At 41.9% G+C, this 15,029-nt stretch overlaps 1 protein-coding gene across 19 annotated transcripts in view; it reads right to left on the minus strand.

Moving 5' to 3' along the window:
- The window catches only part of SLC8A1 (solute carrier family 8 (sodium/calcium exchanger), member 1), a 318,409-nt gene extending 303,847 nt beyond the window's left edge, over positions 1-14,562 (minus strand). For 18 of the 19 annotated variants that reach the window (XM_015422434.1, XM_015422426.1, XM_015422429.1 and 15 more), the window contains exon 1: positions 12,773-14,398. In XM_015422434.1, the coding sequence (XP_015277920.1) occupies positions 12,773-14,328 (1,556 nt within the window). In that variant the 5' untranslated portion in view covers positions 14,329-14,398. Of the gene's footprint in view, positions 1-12,772 lie in introns of all 19 variants that reach the window. The other variant, XM_015422421.1, reaches the window with a different exon arrangement.
- Positions 14,563-15,029: the final 467 nt, after the last annotated feature.

The following is a 15,029-nucleotide window of genomic DNA, read 5'->3' on the forward strand; positions in this document are numbered from 1 at the left end:
TGCAGGCAAATGAAGGAGGGAAGGACATATAACATAATGGGAGGTTGCTAGGCAGTAATCTTATGTGCTCCCTTATTGCTCTAGGTCTGTTCTGAAGCACTAACACAGGGGTGTACCTGTGCTTCCCCTTCTTGGCAATCACAGTGATGAGAAGGAAGCATGGTATTCAGACACACAGCTGGCGGCATGGGGGTATGATCCCAATAACATGGACAGATGGTTAGGGCTGATCATTTGGGTCTTCTTTTGACATTCTCAGTGGAACATCAGCTGCATGGAAAACATGCACATGACTGACCCTAAGGCCACTTCATATAATACACTCCCTTGCACAATGGGGGTTGCACTATGTAAATGTAACTCACAGACTGAAAACTGGGAACTTGAAGAGGGTCAAAGAGAGGTCTATTTATTTTTTTAGGGCAAGAAAAAGAGAGAGAAACATTGAAAACTTGGCAAGGCAGTTGCAGGAGGGGGTGGGAGCTTGCTCTGCCATCCCCTACTTCCTCTTTAGATTCACTCACCAGCAAACAGAGCTTGCAGCTAGGGCCCTGCAGCCACTCTGAAAGCTCCACAGGCCCTGTTAATTTAACTCTTTATGAATGATCAGTGAAAGAGATCTGAAGCCTGTGCATCACATCCAGAAGGAGGGGGGGGGGGAACCAGTCATAACCATCTGACTATGCAGCCCTCCAGTCTTTTTGCCATGATTCTGTTATCAGTCCTAGACAGAATAAAATACAGCTGCAGCTGTCAAAAGCAGTTCTCTTTATTTATATCTTAATTCATTGGAGGAAAGTCTAGGATCCTCTACAGAGAAGCCACAAATAAGTTTATCAAGATGCCAGCGGGTTTTAGCCTTGACTAGCACTTTTCCCCAGTACTGCAAAGTATTTTTGTTAAAGAACCACTGATTTACAGAGGTTCCCAAACTTATTTGGCCTACCGCCCCCTTTTCAGAAAAAAAATTACTCAGTGCCCCCCTGGAAATCTACCTTCAAGAAGTGGACAAAAAGATGCAGTTTGTGGATCTGCACCTGGATCATTCCAGCCCACCTGGATCGTTCCAGTGCCCCCCAGGGGGTGGTATTGCCCACTTTGGGAACCAGTGGTAGATTTTGTACATGAAGACATTGGAAATTGTGCAAAATGGCTTCACTGGTTTGATCAATAGAGGCCCCGGTCACACAGGAGGTTTAGGGCCGGGACGGATCAGCGGCGCAGCAAACGGGCACGATCACACCGCAACATCTGGGAAGCGGCACCAACCGTCCCCGATCCGGCCCTTCAGGATGAAAATGCGCATTAAAAAGGAACCTGCAAAAGAGCAGGACTTACTTGAAACGCCGCAGCAAGCGCAGCCATGAGATCGCCGGCGCACCCATCTGCAGGAGCAACCAAGGCTCCTGGCCGAACTGTGCATGTGCACACATGCGCAGCCAGCTGCCTCACTCTCCCTTCAGTGGCTTCCCCCCCCCCCCGGCATCTGATCGTGCTGGGGAGGAACTGCGCGGCGGCTCAGGGGATCTATCTGATCTCGCCGCCGCGTGTCTCTTTTGGTGCGGCTCTAAAAAGCCACACTTTGGCCATGCTTCCCCCCCCCCATGTGGCAGGGGCCAGAATCAACCAAATTAAGCTTTACTCAATTAATTAGGGAGGCCACGTTTTAATCAATAAGGCTGAAAATTAAGAACACACTTGTTTTTTGAGGGTCCTTTAGTCTGAAGAGGTGAGCAGTGACTCACGGAAGCTCATACCTGTCACAAATTTTGTTAGTCTTTAAGGTGCTACTGGTGCCTCTGAGTTAGTAGCCTGTTTGTAAACCAAGGTTTCCAACTCCAGCTTATAAAATTTCTAGAGATTTGGTGACAATATCTGAAAAGCTTGGTGCTTGTGGAAAGAAGGGGACTTAGCAGAGATGCATACCATAGAGTCTACCCTCCAAAGCTGCCAATCTGTAGTTTAGAGATCAGGAGACCTCCTGGAGGATGGAGATCATACTTGAAATGTCATGACATTCTTTCAGTTAAGTAATCATGCAGTAAGTTAGCAAAACAGGAAACAGAAGCATCAGAAAGAAAGTGAAGTGATTGTTTCAACTACTAAATACAGGAAGCAATTTATACCACAGCTTTCAGTTTAATTTGATCATAGGTTAAATGTTAGCTAATAAGTGTACTAAATTCAAAGTGCTACACATCCATCTTGTATCTGATGAAGGGATTTTTGAATCTCAAAAACTCATACTCCCAAAATTGTGTTAGTTTCTAAGGTACTACTGGGCTTGAATCTAGCTCTTCTACTGCAGACCAACATGGCTACCCTCTGAAACACATCCTTCAGTGTTCATTTGACCAATGTCCTGTATCCTGCAAGAATGGCCAGTCAGGTCTCCTCAAGTAGTAGTGCCCCTCAGGCTTGGATAGCAAGGCTTGAGCATCAACAGAGTCTGAGGCAAGGAACTGGAAGGAATGAGCTGGAACACGGCTTATACCTAGCGGACCAGTTGATCCAGCAAGCCTCCCCTCCCAACCCAAGGCTTAAATAGGCTGACAGGACAAGGGCTCCACCTACTCTGGAAGCAGCAACCGGGATTCATCTAGCCAGGCAAAGGATTACATCCACAACAATCTGGCCCAGGAATTGGAGCACAGGCTGCCAGCCTGGTATTGTGCCTTCAGTGGGCTACCTCAGTAGGAACCCTCGGCCTCTGCCGCTCCTGCTGGGTGGAGGGGGGTTCTGGTGAGCTTGTGAACTAAGTCCTGTATTGGCACTTAGTTGCTCCAATACTTGGGGGCTCTTCAGGGACCAGTTCTAGAGAAGATGAGCTGGGGGCATCTGCCCTGCAGACATCTTGCAAACTTTCCTTTTCTCCTCCAGGCCATTTGTCTGGCTCCTCAGAGCCTCCAAGCTGGAGTCCAGAGCCAGCTCAGTGGGGGTCATGACAACTATAGCCACATTAGTGAGACCATTAGCTGAATCTCTGCTTTTGATATTTACCAGCTCCAGAGGTTCTGGTCACAATTGCTGAGGGGAAAGGAGATGCATACAACGTACCTGGTGGTGTAGGAAAGGTGCACCAGATGGTCCTATTTATTCTACCTTCATAGTTCACAGAACAAAGGTCATTCTTTGGAATGTAATGAGGAGCAGTTTTCGTATTGATGAGGGAAATCACAGACCAAATACTGATTCAAAGGGTTTAGTGAGATTTTTTATGGATAAAAATATCAGTTCATTTTAGACAAAATGAGTCATATCCAGATTGAAAGTCATTCTGTTACTTCAGGAACATAAAATATGACTATGGACATTTTTACTTGGCATGAAATTATCACAACTAACATTAAAAATATAGTGTATCCAAACAATTATTACAAACAGAATACTCACCCACATGCAAAAACAAAACTGAAACCTTTTTCTTTTCTTGTGACAATAGCACCTCCTAAAGGAAGAAACGAATCTTGTTCTTGCATTGGAGAGCTCAGTTTGTAACCTAGGACTTGCTTGTCCTCAGTGCACAGAAATTAGATCAATCTGATACTATACATATTTTTTAGAAATGATTTGGAAAATATTTGAACACCTTGTCTCAAAATATTTTATTCGTCATGTTAAAATAAAATGTTCCATAATCAATTTTTCCCTTTTCTTTTTTCAATTTTTCCAATTTTTTGGGAAAAAACAAAAAAGGCTTCAGGAAAAAAACGGGGAAAAAATGTTTCCCCAAAAAAAATTTCCGGTTTTTTTCCAGACCTTCACATCTCTAGTCATATCTAAAACCTACTGCAACAAAGAACATGACCCATTAATTTCAATGGGACCCAAGCGCAACTCTTGTGTCTTATTTTCTAAGAGTAATGCGTAATTTTTTAATATAAATTTATCTTCCATATGTAAAAATATCTTATCTATTTCTGGAATTTTATCATAGTAACATGTCTTTTTATCTTTACTATATCTAGATTCAATTTGACTTTTCTGCCACCAAGTTAAGTTTTCTATTGGTTTAAGTTCATTTCTATTATTCAGTAAGTCATCATATCTTAGGGTTGTTTTTTCTTGGTCTAAATTGGTGTTTGTAAATGCTTCTAATGGTGACACCCATCTTGGGTTTTAGTGTAAAAAAATTTTCATTCTTGTTCCCATATTTTCAGTAGAGACGCTCTAATTAAGTGTTGTTTGAAATATTTATTGGTTTCTGCTTTCCCATACCAAATAAAGGCATGCCATCCTACATGTAAATCATGATCTTCTAATTTTAAAAGTCTTGTATTCTCCAAAGTAATCCAATCTTTAACCCAAGTCAGAGCTGCTGCTTTGTAATATAGCAGCCAATCTGGTAAAGCAACCCTGGCTCTCTCTTTAGCATCTTGAAATGCTTTGAGTCTTATTCTTGGTCTTTTACCTTCCCAAATAAATTGGGTGACAGTTTTATCTAATTCTTTAAAGTATCTTTGATTTTGAAAAATTGGTATTGTTGGGAATAGGAATATCAATCTTGGTAGTATATTCATTTTGATAGTAGCTATTCTTCCCATAAAGAATATTTGAAGTTTGTTCCATTTTTCCAGATCTTTCTTAATATCTTTCAACAGTTCCATGTAGTTATCTTCCATCAATGAGCTACATCTACTTAAATGTATTCCCAGGTATTTGACTTTCTTTTGGATTTCTCAGCCTGCTAATTCTTGTAACTGACTTGCTTGTAATTTAGTCATGTTTTTCACAAGCATTGTAGTTTTTTACAGTTAATTTTCAATCCTGGTATTTCTCCATACTCCTGTAGGGAAGCAATCAGTTGTTTTACCAAATTCGAGGATTCTTCTAAAATAAATACTAAATCATCTGCAAAGGCTAGCACTTTATATTCTTCCCCTCTTACCCAGAGTCCTCTAATTTGTTGGTCTGTTCTGATCGTATCATTTAAAACTTCAAGAGCAAAAATAAACAATAAGGATGATAAGGGGCATCCTTGTCTAGTTCTTTTTTGTATCTCAATTTTTTGTGTTAAATCTCCGTTAATAGAAATCTTAGCTTCTTGTTTGGTATAAATTGCTTTAACCATTTTATGAAATTTTTCACATTTATATCCTGCCCATCCCATAAACAGGCTCAGGGCAGGTTACAACATTTCCATAAATACAATAAAATTTTAAAATGCATTATAAACATAAAATCAATAATCATAGCTTGCTGTAGGGAGAATCTGGCCCACTGATGGGGGTAGGTATGGCCGGTTATCAGTGGGTGGGAGACACTAACCTCAGGGGCCATGTGTGGACGTCCGCTGCCTCAGCCAAAAGCCTGGCAGAATAGCTCCATCTTGCAGGCACTGCCGAATTGAATAAGATCCCACAGGGCCCTGGTCTCAGTAGGGAGCATGTTCTACCAGGTGTGGGTCAGGGGTGAAAAAGCCCTGGCCCTGGTCGAGGCTAGGTGGACATCCTTTGGGCCTGGAATTGCCAGGAGATGTTGACTCTCAGAGCATAATGCCGTATAAGGCCATATAAGGCTTTGAAGGTGATTACCAGCACCTTGAAGCAGATCGGGGACTCAACCGGCAACCAATGCAGCTGACAAAGCACATGCCAAACGTAAGCCCACACAGGCGTCAATGTCAGCAGGCATGCCGTCACATTTTGTACCAGCTGTAATTTCCGGATCAGCTTCAGGGGTAAGCCTGCATAGAGCGAGTTGCAGTAATCAAGCATGGAAGTGACCATTGCCGTCCTGGGATAGAGATAGGGCTTCAGTAGCCTGATCTACCTAAGATGGAAGAATGCAGATCTGGCAACTGAGGATCCCCAGAGTGGAATTCTGTTCCCAGAATACTGTTGCTACTCCCAGGGGCTGTCATTCCACTCTGCACCCTGTCATTCCAGTCCCAGAATACAGATTCTATTGCTAGGGACTGTCATTCTACCCTGGGGGCTGTCATTCCAGTCAGAGAGCACTTTTTCTATTGCTGGAAACAATCCCAGAGTAGTCTATCTGGGTGCAGAGACTTTAATAGAAAAATCCATTCTGTATTTTCTTTGTAACTTTGCAAGCCCAGAAGAGCTTCTTTGTAACTTTGCAAGCCCAGAAGAACTTCCTGCCAAAGCCGGCAAAGACAAAGACAAGCTGGAGGGAGCTGGGGGGAACTTCAGCTGCTTCAAAGGGCGAGGAGAGGAGGGGGGAAGAAAAGAGCCATGGGCCTGATTAAAACCATGGACAGGCCGCTTTCGGCCCTGGGCCTTAAGTTTGACACCCCTGTGTTAGGGATTCAAGTGCTTCTTAAAGTAGAATAGAATTTGCTTCGATTTCCCAATAATCCTTATTCTCCAATTATCCCTTTTTAAAAAAACTCTGCATTTTTATTCTGCCTGTACAACAGCCAATCCACATATGCAGCAGAGTTACATGAAGCAGCTTTTGTTGGCCTGTATCACTTCAAACTGTAATATAGGGATACAATAAATATTTTCTCCTGACTGGAAAACGTCTCTGTCCGTTACATTTACTCCCACATCTCCCCTACATCTGAGCTCTGCCTGAATGCCATGAACCATACAACAAGGCACAAGTACAATGGACAGAACCTATTATTAACAACGATTACCAAATATCATTAACGTCTTCATTTTTGTTAGAATAACAACACTAAACAGAGTTCTATTCGGATTGCTTTTCATGTGTCAATAAACAAGTGCACATTCCTAACAAAATAATTTGTTAGACAGCCTTCTAAAACCACATAGCTTTGAAATATATTTTGCTAATGTCCTTCTGTTTACCAACTCAGTTACATTAACATCAATTCCACACATGACTTAAACAAAGGAAACAGGTGTAAGGAAAGCAAAAAAAAAAAAGTTCAGGGGTCCCCAACATGGTACCCATGGGAGCCATCGTTCCTACCAACACCTTTCCTGGCACCTGCCAAGTGCTTTTAGAAAGTAGGTGGGGCTAGGTGGGGTGTTTTCCTAGCAGAGCTGTTACCATGTGTGTTTTGCAATTGCATTTTGTCTGTACTGTGCTTATGCTGTCTCTGATTGGCTGTGCAGATTAAAATGTATTCTGTTAAAAAGAGCTTCTGCCTGAAATGCTGAAGAGTTACTATTAGAGTTGCATACTGCCTTGATCCCTGACATTTCGTGATTGGCCCCACCTCCTGCAGCAGCCATTTTGTGACTGGCTCCGCCTCCTGTGGCAGTCATTTTGTGATTGTGCTCACCACCCTTTGTCAGAATTCCAAAGGTGCCCACTAGGCTTGCCAAGTCCCCCCGGGGGGCGGGGAAGACCATCCGAGGGAAAACCATAGAGTTTTCCCTTGGATGGTCCTGGCCCCACCCCCAGCGTGCCCGGCATACCCGCGTCACTTCCGGGTGATGTGGATGCGGTGCATGCGCGCGCTCCAGACGACAGCCAGGAGTCCCCTGCTCCGGTAAGTTTCTGACTTGGCAACCCTAGTGCCCACAAACACAAAAAAGTTCAGGACTCCTGGTTTAGGGGTTTGTTGTTTCACTGTTCACATCAGAAGCTCATATTTTATTTATTTATTAACACATTCATATCCATCCTTTCCTCATGGCTCAAGCTAGCTTACAATAATATAATAAAAACATAAATATTTTGTTGATGTTAATGTTTCATTATTTATTCAGTCCACTTCTAAATCACCTTTCAAATGAACATGGTCCTCATGGCAGTTTTACATTAAAAGAAATCATAGATAATAAAAAATAGATGAAAATCAGCTTGGTAAAGTAATATATAATACACAAGAAATAGAAACCACCTGCAGTACCACCAATCAATCAAATTTCAAGGCCTCACCAGAAAAGAGTGGTCTTCCAATTGGTCCAGGAGGCCTGAAAAGAAGAGGCCACTTGGGGAAAGGGGGAGGTTAAGAAAGCCTTCCCCAGGGTCCCTGCCAGTCAAAACTTCAGCTAGAGCTGGATCCTAGAGGAAGGCCCCATGTGTGTACCTCGAGTCTCAGGTTGGATACAGAAAGAGATTACTCTCGGTTTCGCATGTTGGATGTGTGGTGTAAAACAGCAGACTTCACTTTACTCCAAAGCTGTCTGATACACTGTGGGGAAGAAAGCAATGCAAAGTGTACTGTGATGGATAGGGAAGCCTCTGTAGATATGACGAGGCAACTCTGCTTTATGTAATTGGACCCTGGAGAAATGCATGTTAGAGGCTAAAGAGGGTTGTTTGCAGAAGAACTGAGCACCCATAAGTCCTATTGATTTTTAACAGAGAGAGCTTGGCTCACAGCACCTCTGAAAATTAGGCCATGGCTATAACCTCTTTGACTGCTGCTTTATTATTTTTTTTACATCTTCATTCACTTCCCTCTTTTAACTGCCCATGTTGTTCTGGCACCTATCTTTCCTGAAAATACTTTCTATTATTGCTCTGTACCTACACTGATCAATAAAATATTGGGCTGGATTCAAGCTGAATGTTCCAATGGCAGAAGCGAACTTTTCTGCCTCCCTCCTCCCACTGCAGCCCACTGATCTCCACCAAGTGCTGCTCCTGGGGGGATAGATGGGGACCCCTAAGGAATGACATGGGGGGGGGGTTTTCTGCAGCAGGAAGGGGGAATCGGTGGAAATTGCCAGCTTAGTCTGGATCCAACCCACAGAGTATAAGAGTAGAAGACCTGTACCAGGAGAGACCTATGGTTTTTAGCCATTAGTGTCAGCATGTGTTTGTGTAAGAGGATACAAACCAGGAAATGTTGTGCTTGGATCTGCACAAAAAACCCACATAGTTACATTATTCTATAAGAGTCTAAAATTAGCTGTGCCTGTGTGAGATCATAGTGAATGAATTGACCCAGTGAACATGCTTCAGGCGCATAAACTGTGTAGAGTCTTCTGGAAATAATGATTTGTTGCTCAGGCAAAATTTTTCAAATGGTTATCTAATACTGGAAAGCCAAGTGCCACCTATGCTTTCTTAACTCACAGATATTCGAAGGACCATGACCAGAGGCAGACATTTCTTGCAGGCTGAGTAGCCTGCGTACCCCTCATTACCAGAGAGGCTGATCATAACAGGCCAGTTTTTCATTTAAAGTACATTCTGAGCTCACCCTGAAATTCTGAAACCTGTGGTTTTAATCATGGGGATAATCTGCATTTTAAAAATTCAACAGCAAATTTTCCATTTGCTTTTGAAAGGAATTATTTTTATATAAGTTCTTATATTTCATTTCTAAATTTATCTCAACTTTCTTTCCATATTAAGTAAGAAGCCTAGGAATGCTCCTGTAGATGTGAGCAGCAGTCTGTTTTAGGAATAACCTAGGTAAGGTGTTGGGGGCTGTGCGCTTGGAGGTCCCAAGCACTTTTTCTTTGTTTGCAAATGGCACCTGTGCAGGTGCCTGATTCCGACTGGGACCATAGCACACGGAAGGGGGGGATAAACCCTTTCCTCCTGCACTGTTTGCCTGCAACAGCCTCATGGAGCTTCCATTTTTTCCCCATTGGAGCAAATGTCCAGGCACTTTTTATGCTGGCTACATCTATGTCCCAGCTCCCCAGGTCTGTTTCAAGTCAAGTAAATGTCATATGGGGGAAAAGGGTTAACTTTCCATCCCCTAGTTCAAATCTGAATCAAGTCCCTGTACAGCTGCCTCTAACGCAGAAAAATACTTGTGAGCTCTGTGCACAGAACTCCCAACATCCCATCTAGTTTAACCCATTACTGACTTATATTTGGTAAAACATGTCATTAAAAGAAAGCTTCTACAGGTTCAGTGGGACAGCTGTTAAGGCCTGAGATTAAAAAAAAAACCAAGGCTCAAAGGTGTCATTCTGCCTCAGGACATCATGTATCAGTTGCGTTTTGCACATACTTCATTTCATACAACTGCAACGATGAAATTATAAAATATTTCCCAAATACATTATCATACATTTTACATCTTTATTTTTTTAGGTACTGTTTTTCTTTTTCGGTTGGCTGGACCATACAAGCGTAATAATACAGGAAAGGTAAAGCTTTAAAATATTTTAACATTCTTTACCACAACTGTGCTTGTTCATCTTCCTTACACACGCTTATCCTGCTTTAAGTCTCAAAAAAACTGAAAGGTAAAATATATTAGTTATGCCGTCCTACCGTTTCTTTTGAACAGCCATAAGCCCTATGTGTATATACCTCAAAGAGCGTATCAGCTACACAGTGGAGGCACAAGACTGTACCCACCTCCTCCCCTCTGGATCTGCCTTTTATCAGTATATTTACACATAATGCCTTGGATCCAGCCAAGCATTTCTGCACAATTTCTTTGCCTGCTACAGCTCAAAATACTCCCCAGGAGCAGCATTTCAGGGGTCATTTTAAAATGAATGTAGTCAGAAAGTCACACTCTGTGGGCAGACATCCTCCTGCCTGCAGAAATGCATGGCTGGATTCAAGCCAATGTTTAAAGGGAGCCTATGCAATATATAGGTCAGCCCTATACACACTCTTATGGTCAGTATAGGGAAACAAGGTACGCTCAGGGGCAAGACTACTGAAATTTGACTTCTCTACTACTCATAATCTCAACAACTTTATAGGGTACATGTGACTGGGGTTTCAGCTAACCGTACTCAAATATCCCAAAACACCCTGGAGAAAACGTGGGAGAAATAGCTCTTAACTACATCACTGGTAGTCTTGTCCAAAGGTGCAAAGTTAGTCACACTGAAAAAAATAATGATTTACAAAATACCTAATTCCCCAAATGCAATGAGGTTATAGAAGACCTCATATTTTCCAAATATTTGTAAGGAATTAATATTATTCCTTTTGGCTGCAAAAATGCTCATTAATAAACTCTGGAAAACCAAACTCATACCTGCCATAAATACTTGATACAATACACCAAATTTTAATAGCTGAGAAAATAACTCCACAAATTAAAGCCATACAGAATTCCTCTTACATAGATAGTGAAATCTGACACATACCTTGAAAACGTGCATATTTTGAAAGTATATATATTGAAAATTAGGGAAATAATCTCATTTTATATTGTAACATCCTGTATTGTGACTAATAGATGCAATTATCTTTTGTCAAGCTATACCAAACTAATGTTCTGAAAAGTTTAAAATAAAAGTTTTTTTTAAAAAAGCCTTACTGCAGCAACACTGCAGCCTTATCAGTCACAGCTGACAGATGCCAGTGGAAAATATCAGCATCAACACGGGCGGACCAAACGAAAAAGCTCAAAATGAAAAGTAAAGTTGCCCTAGGGGTTTTTTAAAAATCCATTTACAGGGAGAAATACACAAAAGCATAATAATAATTTCATATAACATTGTGTATAGAATAGCCAGGAGATCCTAGGATTGTCTGGCAGTCACAAGTTCTAGCTCTTTAGTGTGATGCACCATTAGGTGGTGAGCTAGACTTGTTTTTAAGGCAAGAGAAATTTCAGAGGTTGTTTATTCCTTGGAGGTTGCCCTTCCAAATACTGACCATGGCCGACCCTGCTTAGCTTCTGAGATCTGATGGGATCAGGCTAGCCTGGGCTAACCAGGTCAGGGCTACACAAAACCAAACAACCCCTCCCCATTCCTTGCTCCTCCACTCTCCCTGGAGGACTTTTTTAAAAAAGACTTTGCATCCTTTGAAGTTATCACTATTTCACTGCTACTTTCATTATACCTTCCAGCAATGCAAAACAACAACAAAAAGCAACTTCACAATGTGAATGTGCAAAATCACAAAACAGGAATAGTACTCTATGTGTCACTGTCCACAGATTCCCTTCAACAGGGACTGCTCTTGCTTGGGAATTCTAATACCACCACTGTTACACAAACTGTTGTCCACACGGTTTTGGTCTTTGGGCAACATCCTCATTTTATGAAGAACCTGTTACTGAGAATAGGCAGTGTTCCTTCTCCCACCCAGGGAAAAATAGGATGGAAATGGAGTATATGTGTTTGTGTATACTGCACTTTTCATCTTAACAGTTCTGTTTTCTTCACAATATGAAAAACAAAGGCAGCAGTAAGAGAGAGAGAGTGCATGTGTGTTTGTGTCTGTGGAAGAAGAAGAAGAAGAAGAAGAAGAAATTCAGTCTCAGTTGCCAGGAAAAGCTTATCAGCAATGTTTCCTTTCTAACCACTTTCCCATTTGTAAACTGTCAAACCTGGCTGCCTTGCCTAATTAGACTTTCCCCCACGTGGTAACATTAACTTGAAAGTGCAGAGTATAAATATTTCATGATGTCACAAAGGCTAATGACAAGCCCTTCTGAACTTGCAACTTAAAGGCATTTATTAGTCACAGGCTGCCTTTTGCAAAGTGAACAGCGGGACCATCTCAACAGAGCTCTGAAAATAAGGTCTGCTTTCCCTCATGATGCATTCAGACTTATATTGTCGATAGAAAGAAGTACCACACTTTCTATGCAGAATTCACTCTACTAACCTGAGCCTTGCTGTCACTGGAATATCCGAAAGGGCGTTAAACACAACGATTCCCATGTGGCCTTTCAAACATTCACATCTCCAGATTACACTCTCCTGAAAACACTCTCTCTTTCTCATGCACACATTTTCATGACTCATGTGAAATTTGTATGAGTTTCTCACAGCCAGAACTCTGACACCCAAAGGCACATGGCTTCTGCTATGTTTGTGAGTTATGGTCAAGATTATCTAATATTTGATAACAACATGAGTAATAAGGGCTTTGAATGTAATTCTTTTTACTATACTGAAAAAAAAAATTCATGCTGCCACACAGGTTAAGAAGTACTTACACAATCTCGTCATTCTGAAATTCAAGCTCTCCACAAGTATCTTCAAAATCCTCTCCACCTCCTTTGGCAGTGCCTTCAATTGTTTTGTAGGGCACAATAACATTTCCTCGAGCTCCGGATGTCCGTAGAACTTTCACTTCCATGGTCCCCACACTCTCGCTCACGTGAGTGACTGCTTCCTCAAAGGTAAAAATGCCAGCATGGTCGTCATCAAAGATAGTGACAGTGGCAGTAGCAGGTGATCCCAAACAAGCCACAGGTGTGACATGATTCACCTCTAGAACACCGTCTTCCGACTCTTCAGAAGAGACCCTCACATTGCTGAGGTGAACAAGGAAGTTCTCATCCTCCTCAAAGATATCGTCATCAATTATGCCAACTCGTATTTCTTTCTCTGTCTCGCCTGGTTTAAATATCACAGTTCCTTCAGTGAACTCATAATCAGAACCTGCATTGGCGGTGCCATCTTCTGTTCTGAAGTCAACAGAGATGGTTTTGGTCAAATCACCCCCTCGGCGGACAATAGTTATGGCCACTGTGCCACAGTTCTCAAGGCACTGGTAGGTGGACTGATCAAAATAGACCTTACTGACAGGGTCGTTGTCTGCCACTTCACAGTTGACCTCGTGCATACTGACAGCTTTCCTTGCTTGATCAGCAGCATGTCTCTTCAATATATTGCCAGCTCCAGTCATTAAGCGAGTAGCCTGAATACGGTAAAAGGCTCGGCTCTTTTGCTGCTGGCTGAGAACCTGATAGTTAGCTAGTTCTATCAACTGTTCAACTTCTTTGTCTGGATGCTTTTGTTTCAGCTCTTTAAGGATCCTGGCCATTTCTCTCCTTGCTTCCTCATCATCTTGATCCTTCTCATCTACCTCTAGGACCAGAGTGCCATCCAGGAAGCTCTCCACATGGGAATTAACCACCTTCCCGTCCATTTCAATATCAGCCTTGGAGGCTGGCCTGTCACCTTCATGCTCAATGATCATGCCCCTCTGCTTGCCAGCTCTATACCTCTTGTAGACGTATTTGTAAAACAAAAGCCTTCTGTCAGCAACCCATGCAAACACAACACAGATAGGGAAGAAGAAAAAGGTGAGCAAGCCTTCCCAGACCTCTACAACCCCAGGAGATATGACTGACAAAATTAGGTAAAGCCACGTGTAGGCAAAAATGCTCCAAGCTGCTGTGACAAAAAACACACGAAGATGCTTTATCTTCCTGATCTCTCCGTCAGGGACAACATAGACACACAGTGCTATGATGACAAACATGTTAAAGGCAGCACTTCCAACAATAGTGCTTGGCCCCAGGTCTCCTGCATTGAAGCCATGGCCACACACTTCAATGACAGAAAGGAGGATCTCAGGTGCCGAAGAGCCTAGAGCCATCAGTGTTAAATTGGAAACAGTCTCATTCCAAACTCTGACCGTAGTCTTGGTGGTCTCACCATTGGGTTTCTTGATTGTTATTTCTCTTTCTTGGGATGTAATAACTTCTATGGATGACATGAAGCGGTCAGCTATGATGGATACTCCTAGAAACATGTATACCATAGCCACAAAGTATACAGTAGCTCTTGCTATTTTATCGCCAAATGAAGGGTCTTGAGGTTGCCAGATTGGCAAAATTACCCCTGTCTTGCAAATGTAGGTACCAGTACAAAGTGATTTATTTTTCGGCTCCTCATTCGAATTTTCTGTATGCACTTGGTCCATGTGCAACAGTAACAGTACAGCAACACTTAAAAGAACACCAGGAAAGGCAGTTGGATTCTTTAATCCCAACATGATTGCTTCGTCTGACCAAATTCAAAATGTTTTCCAACCTGCAGAATAAAAAATAGTAAAAATGTGTTATCCAGATGCAGCGTAAGACAGGTATAAAGTACTATCTTTCAGTATCACACACACTTACAGAAACTTCCATGAATAAGCTATTCACATCATGTATTGCTTACAGTTACATTCAGAAATCTGCAGATCTGCTGTTGGCTAATAATTTCCAGTTCAGCTTTTATTAAAAGGAAAATGAATGAAAGAAATAAGGGGCAGAAGCCAGTGTTTACAACCAATTAAGCATGTCTGAATTAGCATCAATTTCTAAAAACACGAATAGATCTTGGACTGCTGAAGTTATATCTTTTTCCTTTCCCCCTAATATTTCCTATAATAAAACTTGGTAGAGGTTTTCTGAATGACAAATAATTATTATCAACACTAAAGTTCAGTACATGTTTTTTTAAAGGAACAGGTAT

Source organism: Gekko japonicus, unplaced genomic scaffold, assembly GCF_001447785.1.
Source record: "Gekko japonicus isolate JY-2015 unplaced genomic scaffold, Gekko_japonicus_V1.1 scaffold1129, whole genome shotgun sequence".
NCBI classification, from domain to species: Eukaryota; Metazoa; Chordata; class Lepidosauria; order Squamata; family Gekkonidae; genus Gekko; species Gekko japonicus.